Here is a 20609-nt window from a genome sequence, read left to right as displayed (position 1 = left end):
CGTTTTATAAAATGTGATGTAAAATAGATATTGGGAGAGGAATTAAATCCTTGAGAATGACAGATTTTTCTTGTATCAGCCAAACATTTTTTCTGTCACATTTTCATGCAAATACTGCAGTACTCATGCACATGTTTTACAAATCCAATGATCCAAAATGTTCACTTGATTCTCCTTCCATTGAGGGTGAATGCTTCCAGCATTTTCTGATATTATATCAGGAGCTGGACATTACCCAAGGGGTTTGTTTCCAAAAATAGCAAGAAAGTGCAGGAAAAATAATGGCTTCAAGCCAACTTTTAAACGTTAAATTCCAAGCCATTTCCTTCTACCTCAACCCTTAAAATTATTGAGCTGAAATATTTATCACAATAGTCAAATATTTATCAAAATATCAAATTGAAATAGCTCAACAATTTTTTTTACATTAATCAACTAACCTCATTTGTTCAAGAGCACGACTGGGATTAGCTCCCAACCTGTCCAATTTATTTATGAATGTAAGGAACGGAACGCCATAACGTTTCATCTGTCTGTTTACTGTCATGGTCTGACACTGAACTCCACCAACAGAACATAAAACTAGAATAGCTCCATCTAAAACTCTTAGTGCACGCTCCACCTCTATTGTAAAATCAACGTGTCCTGGAAAATACAAAATACCAAGATTAAACAAAACATCGGAAATGCTGCAAACATTAAAGGTGCAATATAAAGGGGTTATATAAAATTTGAAGTTGGTGTTGAACGACGTTCCAATCTTTGATAAGTGACAGGAGTCACAAAATAGCAAGCTTTGCAATTTTTCCACAGTGCCTTGATATCAAGAATGGTGTACTTCTGAATTTTAAAACAGGAAAGAATCCAAACTCAATTTCTGTTTCGTCAATAAACTACCTTCCCTAGAAGGGCACTGTGGAATTCCCAATTTTTCCCTGATAAGAAAATATTATTATCCATCTTTTCTATAATGCCTACTAGAATAGTTAATTGACTTATGAGAATTAAACTGCATTTAATATCTGCCACAACACACTAACATATCACTGAAGAATGTCATCAAAAGACAAACAAAACCCACTGTACCTCATTACAAATTGTCAACTTCAAGTGATGGGCAGAGAGAATTTAAACATCTGTGTTCAACATTTTAAAACAGTGGAGCATTTTGATTTAAAAAAAACAAAACTTCCCAAAACCTTAAATAAAAATGAAGGGTGACAAAATGTTAAGAACTAGGGAAGCACCAGGTGATCCTCAATGGAATGAATTTGCACATTCCTTCCACCCAACTCTCACGATGTAATTTTTCTTCTGACAAGCAATTTTCAACTGGATTTTTTCACGCTCCTCTCCTTTATTCAAAGCTACTCAAACTTTATCTTTAGCAATTCATGGATATCAGTCACTCTCTCACGTATTACCTGGTGTATCAATTATATTGACATTCCTTGCTTTCCATACCGTGTAAGTGGCCGCAGATTGGATGGTGATACCTCTTTGCCTTTCCAGTTCCATTGAATCCATTACAGCCCCCACCCCATCTTTTCCTTTTACCTGCCAAAAGTAAATGTGCAAAAATTAAAGATTTAATTCCAATTCTGATCTAATTCTGCTCAATTTGCCAGCTGATTATCTGCTTAACCACCCAAACTTAGGCATTAATGTAATTGTAATTCATCATATTTCAGATGAAAAAAAATTGAAAATTCATAGTTTAAATGAACAGGTATTCTCAGAGTTACCTAATAAATTTTAGGAATTGTGGAAATATCTTATTAAATGTCCTTATGGTTTGTTTTACAGAAGACCACAATGATCTGTTCTATTATTTCAATAGCTCAGATTTATCACTGTGCAAGAAGTCCTACAACCTCGATCAGCAACAATAGAAATTCACCAAGACAATGGCATCTTTAAAACAATCATATTTATTAATAACATAACTTTTTACTTAATTCTTAACTCTAACTTAACCCCACTATGTGCAAATATGTATATGTGTGTGTGTAGCAAAACCCAAACTATTACAGTGTAGGCATAATTCTGAAGAAATTATTTTAAAGTTTAGTCTCAGAAAACTTTTGAAACTCTGTCTTTACTGCTGTTCAAAAGATCTCAAACTCACAAATTCTTGAAGGTTTGTTTTCAGAGAATTGTTTCTTTATATGAATGATTTCCCTCTCTTGCAATGGAAGTTTCAGAACTTGTTTTCTTCTACAACCATTTCACAAACCCCGGCAAGGGTTACATAAAGCGGCCATGTAAAAAATGGACAGAGTGAAACTGTCCCCTTTTCAAAAAGACAGCTGAAGTTTTCTCCCATGGTAAAGAAAATACAATGAAAACAGTATCTCTCTCACTAGAGGCTACTGCATTTCTGACTTCAGATTTTTAAAAATATTTTATTTAAAAATTTTTCATACATATAAATAAACTTTTAAATAAACAAATATTGATTAAATTTATAATTATAATTACATGCTGGTTTTACCCCTCCCTTCCTCTCTGCCCCCCCCCCCCCATACTCCCCTCCCAGAAACTTCAGATGTTTCTTGGTTCAATATTAAAGATGTCTTTTCTGGAGTATCAAAATCACATAACATGACATCATTGCTGCCTGTGAAGTTTCTTCAAACTACTTCATAATTATAATTTAAAAGCAGATGACTCCTCTCTGTCTACTGGCCATGGAATCAAAAGTCCTCTTTGTGTACATAGGTGCTTCTCCTCAGCAAATTCTATGGTTCTAGCATTCAAAGTTAATTTTTATTGCTGTTTTCCAGTCGCTGCAGCTTCTCTCCGTGTGTAATCACGTCTGTAAGTGTGTCCCTGCCCATCCCACAAAATCCCTTTATTAAGAAATATATATAATTTTAACCAAAGATTAATAACAATTATTTCCCAGTAGTAAATGTCTCGATTGTACAAAGAGAAGAGTTCATCAAAATCAGACTTGCCTTGCATCTTTGGAACTTACACATTCAGAAGCAGTGACCCAACCAATATAATAAATTAACAAGCAGTACCCAGAATTTTCATGTAAAATAAAAACACAAAGTGCTGCAATCACTCTTTGGGTTGTAACAATTATGAGTTATGAAGCAGACATCATGTGTGATGTCCTTCCATCAGAGCTTGAAAATGTTAGAGACAAGCTGAAACAAGGTATTTATTGCTCACATTTGTCATTTGACCTCAATACTTCCAGTATTTGTTTTAATTTCATATTCCTGGCATATGTCTTGGATTTGTTTCATTGTTTGAAGATTGAGAATTCCTTCAAAATATTCAAGAAGAGGAACAAAAAATGATGAAACTAATTGCCTACAAAGTAGAAATTTTGCTACATGTAGAAAAAAAAATTATAAACTCAATAACAGAGAAATATTCTTTTTTCCAAGTTCCAAGTCAAATGCAGATGTGATTCTCCCCCCCACCCCCCACACTGATGACAAGGTTTCAAAAGAATATTTTTATTAGTTGTAAGATACTGCATTATTCAGAGATAGAGAATGTTTGTTAAAACATGCTGCACATTCAAAACTGTAACATATCAAACCAATTTCAATTCTGCACCCCACTCCCATGCTGATATGTCTGCCCATGGCCTCAAGTACCATCATACCAAGACCACCTATAAATTGGAGGAGCAAAACTTAATTTCCACCTGGGTGCTCTCCAACCAGATGGCAATAATATCGACTCCAGTTCTGCGTGCTAACTTTCCATCCCTTCCCTTTCCTTTTGTCTCTTTTCCTCCAGCCATCCATCCTCTTCCCTGTCCATTCCAGAGTCTTTTCTCCCCCCCACCTCCCATTTGTGGTGTGCCCTCCCTTCCTCCTTTATCCACCTATTACCTTTCACCTGTGGGACTGTGCTCCTCCCCCTGCCCCTCCCTTCCCAATTTTGTTTGGGTGCCTGTCTACATTTTGTCATGCCTTGAGAAAGGGCTCATGCCCAAAATATTGGTTGTGCTTCTTTATCTTTGCTTTATAAACTACATCATTTGATCTGCTGAGTTCATCCAGCATTGTGCTTTTACTTCAGTCATGGTGTCTGCAAACTTTCAAGTTTTGATCAAACCTAAGAATTATTTCTAGCTTTTGAATTGTGACATACTTGCCAGGTTTTAAATATAATTGAAGTTAAAGAGTTTAGTGTGTGTTCAAACTTCAATAATCTAAATAAAGTGAAGGGATTGATAAGAACTCGGCTGTTAAATAAAAATCAAATTCCCTGGAATTTGGTCAATATCTTACAAATGTACATACATTTTAACAAATTAAAGTTATTTCTTACCTCATGCATTTCAGCTATTCTTCCTGTATAGTACAGAACTCTTTCTGTCAGTGTTGTTTTCCCAGAATCAATATGTGCAGAGATTCCAATATTCCGAATCATTTTGTTGGGTAATATTTCAGATGAACATTGCCGACAAATGCTCACAAGAATCTGGTAGAAAATGAAATAAATATTGATTATATCATTCATTTATCCAGTTTTTCAAGAAATTTCACACTGGTAACATTCTTTAATATTCCAAAAGAGTTGTGAAAGTTAAAATAAAGTGTTATTGACATTGTATCACCAAGACTTCTGAGTTATCTCCTGCAACTTTTCATACGGATTTCCCATGGGACAGTAATTTGCCCATCTTTGGTAATCTAATACTGAGCATAAAGAGCATAAATTAAATGGGAGAAATTTGACCCACACGGCTAATTGTAAATTCATCAACCAGATAGTAACCTTACAAATGACAACTCTTATTTTTCATGATTCAAAATTAGGATTGAATTTCAAGCTTTGGAAACAAGTCAAGTTGAAAGCAAGTGAAAAACAAAGTCTAATATGAAAAATGTTCAACTAAATTCCATTAAAGTGAAAATATACAATACCACAGTCATTCAAAATTAATTTATTGTCATGTACAGAACATGTATTATACAAGATTGCTTTCTACTGCTGTAAAGTAAACAAAGAGTCACCATTTCTGGCACCTAATGCCCCAATGAGTAAGAGAAAGAGAAGCAAAAGGGAGCCCTTTGAGAGTCACTGTGGGTTCACTTCCAACATTCACGCAGCTGCAGACTGTTGCTCGATTCAACCAGAGCTTCAGGTCCAAACCTCCCAACACAATCATCCGAGGCCCTTCAGTTTTTCTTGCCCTCAGCACCCTCTCAAATCCCCACTCCGGTCCTGTCCCCAGCAGCCTGAGCAGGTCCCCCCACCACGTCACCCACAGCCAGTGTAGGTCCATCAGCGGCTGAGTCCCTTGCTGCCACCATGGTCAGCTTCCCTGTACAGTTGTCTCCTGGGCTTCTCCTCATCAGGTTGGGGGGGGGGGGGGGGGGGTTGGAGGGTGTTCTTCCACTTTTCCCTGTAGTCTACAACTGTTCATGGGCTCTGCCAAGCACAGGCACCACCATCTTGGGCAAAGACCTGTGGTTGCACGATTTTACTTAATAACAGTGTTGACTCCTTTTGTCACTGGAGCCACTGGCATAGAACCCTTCAGAACAGTGCTGGGTCTCTGATCTCTATTCTCCCTGGTCCGGCCAGCAGCAATGCCCACCATTTTTTTTACATGAAAATTACTCTTAATCAATGGTCTCCTTTGAAATGGAACATTGTAATAATAAGAATAATAATTCAACAAAAAAAAATAGAATTTATTTCACTCTTATTTCCAACAATTTTTCTCAACTTGTTCATGCATCAGGTACAAAAGATAGGCAAAGAAAAAAATTATTCACTCTGAATAATTAGGGTAAGAAATTATTCTGGACAATGAAGATTTTGTTTCCTGAATACTTTTGGGTGCATTTTATGGATTTGGGGCAAAACAAAATCACCTTAAAATTTTCCAATCACGTACTGTTTTTAAAGATATAATCTATTTTTGTGATTATATTTTTAATCTACTAATATATTCCACAGAAAGCTGGTTTGGTCAGCCCAAGCATGCCTGGCATGCACTCAGTCTTAGGCCTGAGCATGCTTAATCAGGATAGACACAGACAGGCAATAAAAGCAGCTTATATATACAAGTGCTGTGCATTACATTGTTAGAGATTGAATGCATTTTGATGCACATGTTCTTCAGGCAATTGTATACTTAAGCGAGTGTACTTAATAATAGTATTTATTGTCCAGGAATTGTCAATATAGGAGAAAGGTCTTGTCCGTGTCGCAACAGATCCAATACATTCTGTTACAATTGTGCCAAGTAAATGCTTAAGGCTCAAATACGCAGCATGACTGCATTTACTAAGAAAGCTTACGAGCTCTACTTCGGTTGTAAAATTGGTGACCAAGACAAACCCTGGGCTCCTTACATTCGTTGTGCAACAAATGCAGCTCATCACCATTATCATAAAACATGTAAAATTCAATAAAAGTGAATTTAATATTTCTCTAACTTGCTACATGAAACAGCAAACCTGAAATTATCTTTGTGTTCAGATTGAAGTTGTCTATCATAATCCCAAATTTTGTTATCTGCCTGTAATGGCGGAAGCGACAGTGCCTTGAAAAGGGGTCTGCGTAGCCATTTCACAGAGGATAAATTGGAACATTATGTAAAAGAGAAAAGGAATGGGTCCAAGGAGATCAGCCAGAGAAAACAGTCAGAGATTCAATGAGCAAAATAGCAATTAACATATGGGGAAGTGACGTACTTCCTTAGCCAAAAGGTGCCAGTGCTCATTCTTGTCTGTCACTTCAGGCATTGACACAAGCTAACATGGTTGGTCCAGGTCTGGTCACTAGAGATGTTTACTCCCAAGAACTTGAACCTGTTGTCTCCTTTACAGCATGATTAATGTGGGCAGGGGAAATAGTTCCAACTCACTCCTAAAATCTCTGATCAGTTCCTTTGTTAGCAGACAGAAGGTAATGGTGAGTTAATTGAGAGGTGGTCCATGAAATGGTCCAACTTTTCAGGGTCTTATCATGAACCTCCATTATCAGAGAGCAGTATTATGCAGTGGAAAAAGGTAGGAAGAGGTCTTTTACTTTGCAGGCGTTAAGTAGAAGGTCCGCCTCTCAAAACCTTTGGTGAGCAAGTCCATAACTTTTTGGAGCTTTGGTTAAAAACTATCAAAATGCTGTTTACCCAATAGATTAGCGATCAATCTAAGAATGTCTCATCACAGAGCAGTAATACTGCACTACAACAATGACAACTACTTTAGGATAAACTGTTGTGTAGGACAAATATTTGATTTTTGATTTTCCAAAGACTCATGTAAATCCAATAAACAAAAGTACTACATTCTCTTTCCACGTAATATGATTTAGAGTCCTTATTTCCCCCCACCTTACACCCTCCTTTTCCTACACCTTAAATTACACAAATACCAAAATATAAAAACACAAAAATACAAACATTCAAAAACCTCCTAAATACCGACAAAGACAACAATCCTCTTCTAAGCTAGAGGGCCTTGGATTATAATAAAAGCACATGTCGTCTGCACCGCATTCCCCATTTCATGCTCTTTATCTGCTGAACGGATCATTTCTTTTCTCTTATTCGGGAGGGGAAGGGAATGTGTGAATTATATCTGTGCACCTGTGTGCCACAGATACGGTTGCCACACTTCAACAAATGAGTTATACCTCTTCCGTAAATTGTAGGTGATTTTCTCCAGGGAAATGCAACACTGCATTTCCATATTCCATCATGTGTTATCTATCTAGGAGTCAGACTTTCATGCAACTTCTATACACTTCCTGCTGACTGACAAGGCAACCTTCACAAAATGAATTTGGTGTTTGGACAGTCTGAACTGTTCTTCCCCATTGCCCCCGAAGGTACATTTCCAGATCCCAGGGTGTTCCCCCAGTCTCTCCAAAAGAATCTCACTTTTGTACACAGCCAGGTGGAGTGGACAAAGGTTCTAACTTCCACACCACACCTAAAACACATTTCCAAAATTTCTGGCTTTGACTTGTGAAATTTTAATTAGTGTGAGGCGTAACTGATGCAAGAAATTATATTGCACCAGCATGTGTCTGGCATTAACAATTCATGTCAGGCTATTCAAACACATATCTTCCCACCATCGTTCACCAATTATTATGCCCAACTCCAATCTTTCCCTTGACCGGTGTAAGTCCCACTTCAGGCTTTCACTTTGGATTATGGAATACATCCTGGAGATAAATGTTCACACAATCCCCTTTCAAATTAGAGGCTTCATGTCACCACAGTCAGGCAGAGTCATTAGCCACTTTCAGGTGGAATCGCCTGGAGAATGTGGCTCTGGAGCAGGCTGCGGGTGCCTGTAAAGGGACATTCAGGTAGCAGCACTGAAGGAGGTGATCTGCCACCTGAAAGGTGTGAAGCGGGGAGAGGGGCCGCAGAGCAAATGCCGGCTCCTGAGTCTGGACAGTCCCCACTTCCCCACTGCCTGACAATCCCCTCCTCGCTGCCTGACCGGCATGGGTCTAGGGGCTGGAGTGGCCAGCGTGGGATATCAGGGACCCAAAGTCCCGCGCCGACCACCAGTGGCTGTCAGTGGGTTGCCAGCTGACCGTCAACAGCCTGCCCGCTGCTCGGCACCTGAAAGCTGCTTGCAGTTTTGCCTGAGCTGCTTTCAGGTGCAATGGGGGATTCTTGGAGCAGGATATTATACCTACAGGAGAAGGGTTAAGTAGGTAAACCTCCTGGCTGGCCACCAGATGGCCACATAGTAATACAATACAGTCGGGTATTGTGGCCACCTGAAAGTGACTACTGCTTTGAACAAAATAAATTAAGCTTTTCCTCATGCTAACAGATATCAGCGATATCATAGACCAGATTTGCCGTAGTCAATCTATTTGTATAATTTCCTTTCCTTCTACATTTTCCACAGGCTGACAAGTACTGAAATTCCCTGCAAAAGCCAGCATTTGGGAATCCGTCCCCTGCCTCCTCAACCACGACTTGGAAGCAGCAGAAACTGGTTCAGGCAGACAGGTTTGGGTGGCTGATGACACCGGGCATTCAAACCCGTGGAAGGTGGTGCGATCTCTGGGTCACAAGCCGCAAGTTCCCTCGCTGAATCCTGTCCTCGGCTCCCTTCTCAGGCACACCCGCTCACGGCGCCCAAATTCGGCCCAGCTTGGGGCGACCTCACCTGTCGGACATGGCGCAAACCGGCGGCCCGCACCGGCTTCCGTGCCCACGCCAAGGCGGCTTTCAACTGGAACATGGTGACCCACGCTGCACCCCGCGTCGCCGGTCGCTGCCCGCAGTCCCGGAAGGTCGGGGCTGCTGCGACTTCCGCGGAGCGTCGCACTCCGGACGCAGCGCCCCCCGCCGCCGGCAAGGCGCAAAGCAACGACGACTCGCCCACAGCGCTCCTCTTCTCAGTCGTGGGTGAACCAGATCGGCCGGCAGACCAGCCAGACAAAGGCCAATGTAATGAGGACGCATGGGCACCTATCATCTCCCACCTTCCCCCTTTTGTTCAGACATCTCTCATGTTCCCCCACACCTTGATGAAGGGCTCAAGCCCGAAACGTTGGTGATGAATCTTCACCTTTGTGTACCAAGGCACTGTTTGACCTGCTGAGTTACTCCAGCATTTGTGTATGTTTTTCACTTAACCACGGTGTTAACAGAATCCTTTGTTTTGCCAGTAAAACAATTGTTTCAAGCCCACACCCCTCCCCCCCCCCCAATTTATCACCAACAAAACACTCATGGGTTCATTGCTGCCGCACCAGAATCAATCTGTAGGAAGAATAAATTCCCATATCATGTCGCAATATGACAGAGTTCAATCTTAGAAGGATTATTGCTTCAATTCTTGGCATACAAACGAAGGCAGGTGGACCATGCACCTGTCTGCAAGATGGGATGGCGGTGGAAGGGGTGAGTACTTTCAAGTTTTTGGCAGTCCCCATATTTAAGTACCTTTCATGGCGCCAATACATGGAGGGAAGTCTCTACTTTCTTAATCTGAGATTTGGCACGTTGTCAAATACTCGATGGAACTTCTACCGGTTTACTGAGCAAAGGGTTCTGACTGGTCACATCTCTGTCTGGTTTTTGTAAGCACACCAAAATGCTGGAGGAACTTAGCTGGTCCATTCAGCATCTGAAGATATATTGCGACGTTTTGGGCCTGAGGCCTTCTTCAAGGTAAAATCAGAAAAGGCAGAAGTGGGAGTTCCTCCAGCATTTTGGTGTGTTTACTTCAATCACAGCAAGCATCTGCAGCCCATCGTGTTTGGAGTCTGGTTTGGTGATTTGAGTGCCTGGGTCGCAGAAGGCTTCAGGAAGCAGCAAACAGAATCAACTCCATAATGGGCTCAGACTTCCCAATCATTTAAGACATCAATGTGAGGTACTTCCCATTAGCCTGGGAACAACCTCTTATCAATGCTACCTTTAAGCAGAAGGTACTGCACCCTGATGTCCAACACCTCTAGGTTCATGAATAGCTTGTACCTCACATCTGTCAAGCTCCTGACAGATGTCTTGCATCTCTTTACATTTATATTCTTGTTTATATTTGCTCCAGGCAGATCACCAGATAATTCATTTTTAGGGAGAAAAAGATTAACATAAACCAAATGATATCATAGAAATATACTGAGAGTGAATACAAAATCTATTCATTCTCTTATATGCAATATGGTGGTAATTCCATCAGCTGTGAATCAAGTTTGGATTTGAAGGATCAAAATCCAAAAGGTAATGGACACTGCCCACGACATCACAGGCAAACCCTCCCCACTATTGAAGACATCTGCAGGGAATGCAGCCATCAGAGGGCACCAGCAAAAATCAAAGACCCACTCCACCCAGCACATGCTCTTTTCTCACTGCTGCCATCAGGAAAGAGGTCTAAGTGTCACATGACTTGCACCACCAGGTTCAGGAAAAGCTGCTACTCCTCCACCATCACACTCCTCAATGACAAACTCATTTGAGCAGTCTTATTTGTGCACTTGATTGATTTTCATTTGTTCTCTCTGTACTGCAGTTTGTTTACATTTGTTATCTGTTTCCACTTCCTTTATTTGTTTACATGTTGACACTGTGTATAGGTAAGTTTAAAAAACAAAAATCTCTATCTTTAATCCAATAGGCCAACTTTTAGATTACTAACAAAGTTATTGCAAAAAATGAGCAACCAATCCTCACCTGGATTTTAAATGTTTGGGCTGAATATTCCAATGGCCAGTGAGCAGCCCCACTGGCATCACTAGGGGAATATGGACTGCACTGGGTGCACCATCAGAAGGGGTGAGACCAAAGTGTCTGTCTATAAAATTTTTGTGGAGTGTTTCAGCAGAAATTTATTTTTTAAAAATATATCCCTGTAGTTATAACAGCAAAACAACAATGGACCCAGCACAGATCCCACTAACAGGTATACTCATGGTCACAAGCCTGCAGTCTAAGAGGCAATCATCCACTTCATCTCTTTGCCTTCTCCTATAAAACCAGTTGAATCCAGTTAACTACATCAGCATGAATACCGACTAACCTCCCATGTACGTCTTCGTTAAAACCTTTACTAAAGTCAATGTAGGCAACATCGACAGCCTTTCCTTCATCTAATTTCCTGATAATCTCCTCAAAAAACTCTGATTGGTTAAACATGACCTACCACCACAAAGTCACGTAGACTATCTCTGATCAATCCGCCATCTATCCAAATACTTTTAGATCCAATCTCTTTGAATACCTTCCAATATAGGCTCCCTGGCCTATAATTTTCTGGATCATTTTTGTAGCCCTTTTTAAACAAGGGAACAACATGAGCTACCCTCAGATCCTCTGACACTTCACCTGTGGCTAAGGACATTTTAAAAATATATCTGCTAGGGCCCCTGAAATATCTACACCAGCCTCCCTCAAAGTCCAAGGCAGTACCCAGTCAGGCTCTAGGGATCGATTCACCCTTATTCATTTCAAGACATCAAGCACCTTCTCTTTAATTTGTACAGGTTCCATGACCTCATTCCTTGTTCGGTCTGCCTATCTAGACTCTGCCATTTTCCTGAATAAATCCAGATGCAAAAACTCATTTAAGATCTCCACCATCCTTCTGGCTCCATATATTGTGACCATTCTGATCTACAAGAGGACCAATTTTGTCCCTTAATATTCTTTTGCACCAGATATGCCTTGTCTGCCAAAACATTGTGATGTCTTTTTTAGCCCATCCAATTTCATTCAATGTTTTCTTGAATTTTTTAAAAAAATACTCCTTGTTAGCTGCAGGATTATTCAACAGGTCGGACAGGAAACTGCTCCAAAAGAATTTCCATGCGTTTGCTTCTGGAGGGCCATTTGACCAGGCAGGTCGAAAGTAATTTCCCCTTGTCAATCAAGGTTAGTCCACTCACAGGTGAGGGCATACCTTACAATTGGCTCTTTGAACACTTGGGTCATTTGGGTATCCAACATTGTATTATCTCTAATTGGTACCTCCATATATTGATTTAGAAAACTTTCCAGAATACATTTGACAAATTCTAAGCCATTCCAGCCCTTTTCATTATGGGAATCCAAGTCAATATTGTCTTGCCTGCAATACCTACTATCGCCATTTGGTTTCCTGCAGCTGTCTGCTATCTCTCTGCAGATTTGCTCCTCCAATTCTTGCTGATGTTTGGGTTGTCTGTAATACAACCCCATTAATATGGTGCTATTTATCCTGCTCCTCAGCTCCACCTATATAGCATCAGAGAACGAGCCCTCTAGTCAACACAGCTGTAATATTTTCCAACGAGCAATGTCTCTCGCTGTGTCACATTGAAAACAATAGAACCACGGAACATTGAGCTGCCAGTCCTGCCCCTCCTGCAACCAAGTTTCACTCATGGCCACATTGTCATAATGCCACATGCCAATCTGCCTTCTTTTCCTTCAATAATTGCATTAAAATGCATCTGAGAACATTATTTCCACCATGCACAACCCTTCGATTTCTGGCTTTATATGCAATCTTAACATCTTTTTCCCTCTTCCAAAGTGTCTATCTGCTCTGGCACTCTGTTCCCATTCTCCTACAAATCTAGTTTAAACCCCCTAGAGCAGCACCAGCAAACCTTACCACAAGGATATTAGTCCCCTTCCAGTTCGGATGCAAACTGACTTGCTGTAACAGGTTCCACCTTCCCTGGAAGAGAGCCCAATGATCCAGAAATCTGAAATTCACTCTACATGTGTTAAATTGCAATATCCTCATATTTCTAACTTCACTTGCATGTGGCATGTGGCATGGTCCTTCAACTTAGCCTGAAATCTCTTTGCAGGACTTCATCACCCTTCCTACCCATGTCATTGGTCCCATCCCTACATGGATCATGACATCTGGCTGCTCAACCTCTCTCTCTCTCTCTCTCTCTCATGCTAAGAACTTGATTTGGCACCTAAGACAGAACATACCATCCAGGATTCTCTATCTCTTCCACAGAACCTCTTATCTGTTCCATTAACTATTGATTTCTCTATCACAACAGCTCATCTCTTCTCCTTCCTTTCTTTCTTAGTCACAGGCCAGACTCTGTGCTAGAGACCTGACTGCTGTAGCCTATCCTTGGTAGGTTGTCCCCCTCAGTAATGTCCAAAATGGTATGTGTTATTGAAGGATACAGCCATAGGGCTGTCTTGCACTGACTGCCTATTCCCTTTTCCTCTCCTGACAGTCACCCATCTACCTTCCTCCTGCTTCCAAGCTGTGATTGTGTCCCTGTAACTCTTGCCTATCACCCCATTTGGCATCTCAAATGATCTTGAGTTCATCTAGTGCTAATACCTTCATATGGTTTGTAATGAGTTGCAGCTGGATGCACTTCTCACATACGAAGTTGTCAGGGATACTGTTGACTTCGCTGACAATCCGTATCACTCCACCACTTCTCAAGAGCATGGTCCATATGAAATGGAAACAAAAAGTAAGCCTGTCCTTACCTGTGCCTTCTTGCTGAATCCTTTTGTTCCTTACCTCAGCTTCTGCCCCGACACCACTCCCAATGAGAAAATTATTTGAACTGTTTCAATTTATATCTGGGAATTTTATGGTTGAATAATTATTTTTATTATAATTAATTTTGTTTAATAAATGTAAGTATATTCGTATGGTTTTTAAAGTCTCTATAAGTGGGGATGTTTCCCAGAATGGATCATGCTGTTTCTGAAAAAAAAATTCAGATGCCCAGAGCAATTCAGCCTAATTTGCACTGCAAAATAAATTAGAATTTCATATCATCTCCATGTTAAATCTGTACACAAATCAAGGATTTTGCATGTCCTTAAATACCCTATTTTCAAAGATTAATTCTATGAACAAGTTTTTGGTAACATAATCACTGCCTTGAAGGAAATCTTCAGCAGATTGAATAACCATTAAAGTAATTTACATCAATTAGCTTTTTCGAGTCATTTAACTGAAGAAAGGAATTTTCCCCATCGAATGTCAGGATCCTACTGTGCAGAAACACAAACTAAGGTAAGCACGGCAAAAATTGCTAAGAACGGAGACTTGGAAGGGAAGATAGTGCTGGAATGTAAAGTTCCATGGGGAGCTCAGTATTTCTTCCATTGCCCTTGGATTGGTGTGTAAAATGTTAGCATTTCTGTTTATTGCTCAGCTGCAAGCAGAAATAGCAAGTTAGCTGCCAGCGCTCACTTGTCAGCGTGGTTTGGGAAGATTATTGCTGCTATTTTAACCTCCTTGCCTCAATATCTGATGTGTTTTAAACTTACCCCCCCCCCCATATCTAAAAAGCAAGGATGACAGCATGGAAGAGATAAACTCCTTAAAGATGATCCAAATTGAGGAGATGCACCCTTCCAGTCATGAAACCCTGATCACGACAATAAACCTTCACTCCACCACTTCTCAAGACTCCCACCACAACTCATCCCATCACCGTAAGTACTGAGCCCTCAATCTCAGCCCCATTTTGTCTTCTTCATATATGTGCGAACAACCATCTTATCCTTCAAGAAACTCCTCTCAACCACCATTTTGCTCTGGGATCTCAACCCCAGCAACAGAAAACCTACTCTGGACTCCAGTTGCTCTGAGCATCAGAGAGGGAGCCATATCTATAAAGAAGTCCACTTCCAGACAGGCCCTTGTGGAAAAAGCAACACAAATGCTTCAGTGTTATCAACACAAAACTTCATGATCACAAAAAAAACCTCAACTGCAGCCAAGGTTTGAGGTTAGTGTCAGAAACCACTGAGCGTTAACCTGATTTTGTATGTAAATGGTCATTTGAGAAGATATTCATCTATATTGACAAATCCTTCTCCCCAAACAATCCGACAGATGACTTTCCACAATCCTATATAGTTATCACTGAAACCATCAAGAGCTTTTCTGAAATGAAAGAGATCCAACAGTTATAACAGCAAAGAAAATTAGAATTTTAAGCGCAATGGTAGTGCTTTTGTCAGTGGATGATATTGCAAAATAATTGCCACGTTTAAAAAAAAGTTAGTGGTGTTGCTGGAAAACTGTCATGCAGCAGGATTTCCTGAGAGACATGAAGAGATAGTCTCTCAGCCTTTAATTTAATTTTGAGATACAGCACAGCAACAGGCCCTTCTGGCCCATGAGCCAGCACCGTCTAAATACTCCCTCGTGACCAATTACCAATTAACCTTGTATATCTTTGGAATGTGAGAGGAAACCCACGCAAACACAAGGAGAAGATACAAACTCATTACAGACAAGATGTTTTCTGATGCAGCAGCTATGTCCGACTGGTGTGCTGCAAGAAATGGCCCAACTGATCTAAATTATCCATCGATTTTAAGAGTTTTAAGAAACAGTACATGTGATATTTCCTGGGTCAAAAATGCACTAAAGTAAATGCTGGCAGCTAGCCATGTGTTAGAGGCTATAGATAAATCAAATGGATGTTTCATGAATACCATCCATAAGAATAGCTCCATACAAAACATTGTGCATGTCTTTTTTTATGTCAAATGCAAGAAAAATTCCACCATTTGCGTTGACATCACACCAGTGTGCTCAGGATGATGGTACTTGGCAATCTGCTGATGCAAGTCGATCAAATCAATTACATAACCTATATTTCTGAACCCTACTTTATTGGATGCCTAACTTGACTCAGTAGATATTTACTTTTAACATCAATAAAATGCATTTCCTTTTATTTGGTGCTGATGACAAAAGTGAAATGCTAGCTATGGAACTAAAGTCAAAGGCTCAAAGTGAACTAAAGTATTCTAAAGGAATTAAGCTAACACTCAAAAGCACAGCCTCAGTATTAAAAAACATTGCCTGAGCCAAGTAGTTTCAGTAGAATGCTCATTTTCTGCTATTTCTTGTCAATCCTTTCAAACCTGTAGCAGCATAGCTTGTATTAGGGCAGTCACAAGGAGTAGATGGAGAAGTAATGTGTGGAACAGGCTGTTTTTTACCATGTTTTGTCCTGAAAGTGAAAATAAAAACAGTCTGTTACTTACATTCATGCACATAAAGTCAAAACTATAAATTTCCAATTACAGTTTATTTTTGAATTGTAATCACTATGAATAATGTTTCGTCTCCTGTTGTCAGAAACTAGTAGAAGCAAGAATTTGTTATAGTACAAAAAGATTGAATAATTTCAATTAGACTTTTTAAGTGTTCTTCTGTAAATTGGCAGTTACCTGAAATGCAGCAGTAGTTATTTATACAGTTACTCCAGAGTGAAATGTAGCTCAATGTATTTTATGGCAATTTTATGTCTAATCTAAGTTCTGCTCAGTTTTTATTGAGGTGACTTGCTCACAACAGAAAACATTCATCCAGTAAAACATGAAAGTCTGCAAACACTGTGGCTAAATTAAAATCACAACGCCGGAAAAACTCAGCCAAACAGTGTCCTTTATATGGCAAAGATACATAACCAACATTTCAGGTTTGAGCCCTTCATGTACGTCCCTCTAATTGGAGTTTAACCAGGGCCTTGTGTCCCTCTCAAACATTCTAGTCTAAAATAGCATTTCCCTTTGTGATTGCATTGTGCATCAGGATCAATGTTGAGATGCAAAACAGTCATGCATTTAAAAAATATGTAGAAGCAGCAAAATGATTAATCCTCAAAAGAGGGGAAGTGAAGTGTCATAAAATTTTTTGTAATTTTTCTGAATGTTGATTTTTTAAATTATAAAATCATACTGTCAGTGAACAAAATACACTTATGCATACCGTTCAAAATCATTCAACTTCTAAAATTTCACAACTGTGTAAGGCAACATTAATTTAAAAAAATCATTCAAAGAAACAAAAGACGTTGACGTACCTTTGTCCATTCATGGCTCTTTTAACATCCTGAAGACCATATACTTGTGCTCCAGGAGGCAGAACCTTTGATACCTTTTCTTGCCATTCATGGTCAAACATCTGTGCATCATCTGTGGAATTTTGTCAACAAACTAATGAATATACCATATATGCTGGCATATAAAATGCCTGTATAAGATGACTCCCTGAATTTCCACCTAAAATGTAGGTTGTTGAGGTATACTCGCTGTAAAAGACTACCCCAAATCTGGTTCTTACCACTGACCAGTGGAATGATGTTGTTAGATACATTTAATATACTAATTCACAATATTTTAAAAGCAAATTACCCAGTAAATATTTACATTTTATTATCAAATTTTAAAATAAACCATTTTTGGCACCTGTAATAGGCTGTTTAAAGCTGTACAGAGCCAACAGGAGTTGGAATGGGTGGATGGACTCCTGTGATGGAGTGCTGAGACTTCACTTTTAAGATTTGGATTTCAAACTTGGTGTGGCGGAGCACTGAGTCTTCACTGTTAAGGTTCAGATTTTAAATTTGGCGTGGGGGAGTGCTGTGACTTCACTGTTAAGGTTTGGATTGTATAATTGGCGTATAAGACAACCCCTGGTTTTGGGGTGATATTTTTAAAATTCAGGCCCATCTTGTAGGCCGGCATATACAGTCATCATGAAATATATACTGGGAGAAGTGAAGACTAATCATGGATTTCATCTGAGTGCATTTTGGAAGGGTGGCTTCTAATACAAGTATTTTCTGACTTAACATATTTAAGATGAGCATGGGAATAAAATGGACATTACTGTTCAGATTTCTGCCCAAAGAATACCAGGACAATCAAAATAGCATAGCAAGTGAATGGAATGAGGTCCTATATATTTTATGGTTTATTTTTAGGTAAATTTCCTGGGAATTTTTCAGAGTTTACTTACATTTAAATATATGATTGAAATTTGTCAAAAGAACCTAATTATATGCAATTCTTAAAAATTAATGAGCATCTTCAAATTAACACTATAAATATTTTTCTCTCTATGCAACATAGCAAGAAAAAGAGCAAAATTTTCAAAATAAACCATTGTCCTACATATTTAACTATCTGCTGACGAGTCAATTCAATTTCCATGTGAACATGAACATGAACAGTTCCTTAAATTAACCAATCACAGCAAAATATGAAAGCATTTTGATTGTCTGATCTAGTTCATTATGTGACTGTATTGATTTATATCCCAAAATATTTCAGCTTCAATCAGGAGCTGCTCAGCTATTCAATAAGGTAACAACTAATCTTTTACTCAGTGTTACTTTCCTTATGAACCCATTCTCCTTTAATTCCCTTAATATCCAGACATCGACCAAGTTTTATCTTGAAAAAAAAAAGTGACTGAGCCTCCACATTCCTCTTGTGTGGAGAATTCCAAATATCCACAATCTCTGGGTGAAAATATTATTTTCATTGCAGTCCTGAATGACTGATCCCTTATTTTGAAACTGAGATCCTGGATCTGCCTGGATCTGGACCTGTGCACAAGGCATCATCATCTCTGCATCTACCTTGTCAAGCCTGCAAGAATTTGTTTCAATGAGATGAAATTGCCTTCCCCTAAAGTGCATTCCCCTAAAATCATTCTGCTCATTACCATCTCAAATTCTTCAGAAAGTTCAAAAACTATTTCTCTTTCACGAGATCAATCCATGTTGATTCTGTCTGATCCCATTATGATTCTTTGACTGACTAGTTACCGTCATAGTAGTAAAATTCTGTAAAATTATTTATTTTCTGATGCAATTTTTTTTCAGTTCATTTCCTCCAGATTTGTTTCTCCAATTTTTGTCAGGAACCTTTGAAGGACATATTTTACAACCAGGTTGATTCTGGAAATGAAGGTGTTATGGGAGAAAGGAAGGAAGTGGGGAAGGATGGTTGAGAATCACTGCTCTAGACCCAATTGGTACTGAAATATTTTGCTTGAGCAACATTGTCATTGGCCCATTTCCTTTGGAGTTATGAAACTGTGCACATAACAAGTCAATAAATACAATTAAAGCAATGGTTTTCAGACTTTTTCTTCCCACCCACATACCACCTTAAGTAACCCCTTACTAATCACAGAGCACTGATGGCATAGGGAATAGGGAGTATTTAAAGTGGAAAGAAAAAGGTTGAGAACCACTGGGGTAGATAAATCTCCTGGACTAGATTGTGGAGGCATTGGAAATTATCATTCAGGAATCATGGTCCCAGAGGACTGAAAAATTGCAAATGTCACTCCACTATTCAAGAAGGGAGGAAGCAGCAGAGAGGACATTATATACCGGGTGTTAGCCTGACATCAGTGGTTGAGAAGATGTTGGAGTGAATCGTCAAGGGTGAGGTTATGGAGTATATGGAGACATATAGCCGGCATGATTTCCTTCATGTTTGCTTGAATTCTTGGAAAATTATCATTGCAATTATTGGAATTCTTTGAAAAAGTAGCAAGAAGGCAAGATAAAGGAGATGCAGTGGATATTGTGCAATTGGTTTTTCAGAAGGCCTTTTACAAGGTGCCACAGGGAACATTAAATAAAGCGATCTGTGGTATCTGTTGCCACAGGCCATAATTGGGTGTATTTAAAGGAGAAATTGATAGGTTTTTGTTTAGCCAGGGCATCAAAGTTTATGGGGAGAAGGCCGTGCAGTGGGGCTGACTGCAAAAATACATCAGCTCATGATTGAATGGTGGGGCAGTGTAAATGGGCTGAATAGTTTATTTCTGCTCCTATGTCTTATGGTCTAAGACAAAGAAGACAACTGTGGACCAGAAGAACCAGGAACAACCACCCTCCACTACCTATTAATAGCTTGGTAGTGGAGAGAGTGAAGAGCACCAAGTTTCTTGGACTCCACTTAAGAAGTGACCTATCCTAGACACCTAAAATCTCCTCACTTGTCTGGAAGGTGCAACAACAACAGAATTTCCTTAGAAGGCTGAGGCAGGCAAGGCTAAAGGCCTCTATTCTGTCAACTTTCTGCAGGAATTCTATCGAGAGTGTCCTGGTTGGATGCATCATGGTATGGTATGGTTGCATTGGATTGGTCAATCTACAGAACCATAACAGCAGCAGAGAGGATCATTGGGATCATCCCACCTCCCCTCTCATTGACAAAATTTAGAGGGTTCATTGTTTAAAGAAGGCTCTAAAAATTAGGAAGGACCACTACCACCCTGCAATCAAAAAGAAGTGAAAAATCAAGCAGAGGTGGCTGAGAGAGGGGAAATAGGAAGAGGGAAATCAGGAAGGCAAAAAAGGTAAAAAAAAAAGGGAAAAAAAAG

The 20609-nt window shown here is 39.6% G+C and overlaps 2 protein-coding genes across 5 annotated transcripts in view; both read right to left on the bottom strand.

Moving 5' to 3' along the window:
• Nucleotides 1-9288, bottom strand: part of gfm1 (G elongation factor, mitochondrial 1) — a 53674-nt gene extending 44386 nt beyond the window's left edge. The window contains exons 1-4 of one of the 3 annotated variants that reach the window (XM_069896756.1): nt 9132-9288; nt 4303-4455; nt 1425-1557; nt 441-645 (exon numbers count right to left, since the gene is read on the bottom strand). In XM_069896756.1, coding sequence (XP_069752857.1) covers nt 441-645; nt 1425-1557; nt 4303-4455; nt 9132-9206 — 566 coding nt within the window. In that variant the 5' untranslated portion in view covers nt 9207-9288. Of the gene's footprint in view, nt 1-440; nt 646-1424; nt 1558-3183; nt 3281-4302; nt 4456-9131 lie in introns of those variants that run through there. The other 2 variants (XM_069896758.1, XM_069896757.1) reach the window with 2 other exon arrangements.
• A 6777-nt stretch (nt 9289-16065) lies between these two features.
• Nucleotides 16066-20609, bottom strand: part of mlf1 (myeloid leukemia factor 1) — an 18901-nt gene continuing 14357 nt past the window's right edge. For both annotated transcript variants that reach the window (XM_069896755.1, XM_069896754.1), the window contains 2 exons: nt 17284-17395; nt 16066-16428 (listed from right to left, as the gene is read on the bottom strand). In XM_069896755.1, the coding sequence (XP_069752856.1) occupies nt 16305-16428; nt 17284-17395 (236 nt within the window). In that variant the 3' untranslated portion in view covers nt 16066-16304. The remainder of the gene's footprint in view (nt 16429-17283; nt 17396-20609) is intronic.

This window comes from Narcine bancroftii, chromosome 9 (assembly GCF_036971445.1).
Source record: "Narcine bancroftii isolate sNarBan1 chromosome 9, sNarBan1.hap1, whole genome shotgun sequence".
NCBI lineage: Eukaryota > Metazoa > Chordata > Chondrichthyes > Torpediniformes > Narcinidae > Narcine > Narcine bancroftii.
This window is presented reverse-complemented; position numbering and strand designations above follow the sequence as displayed.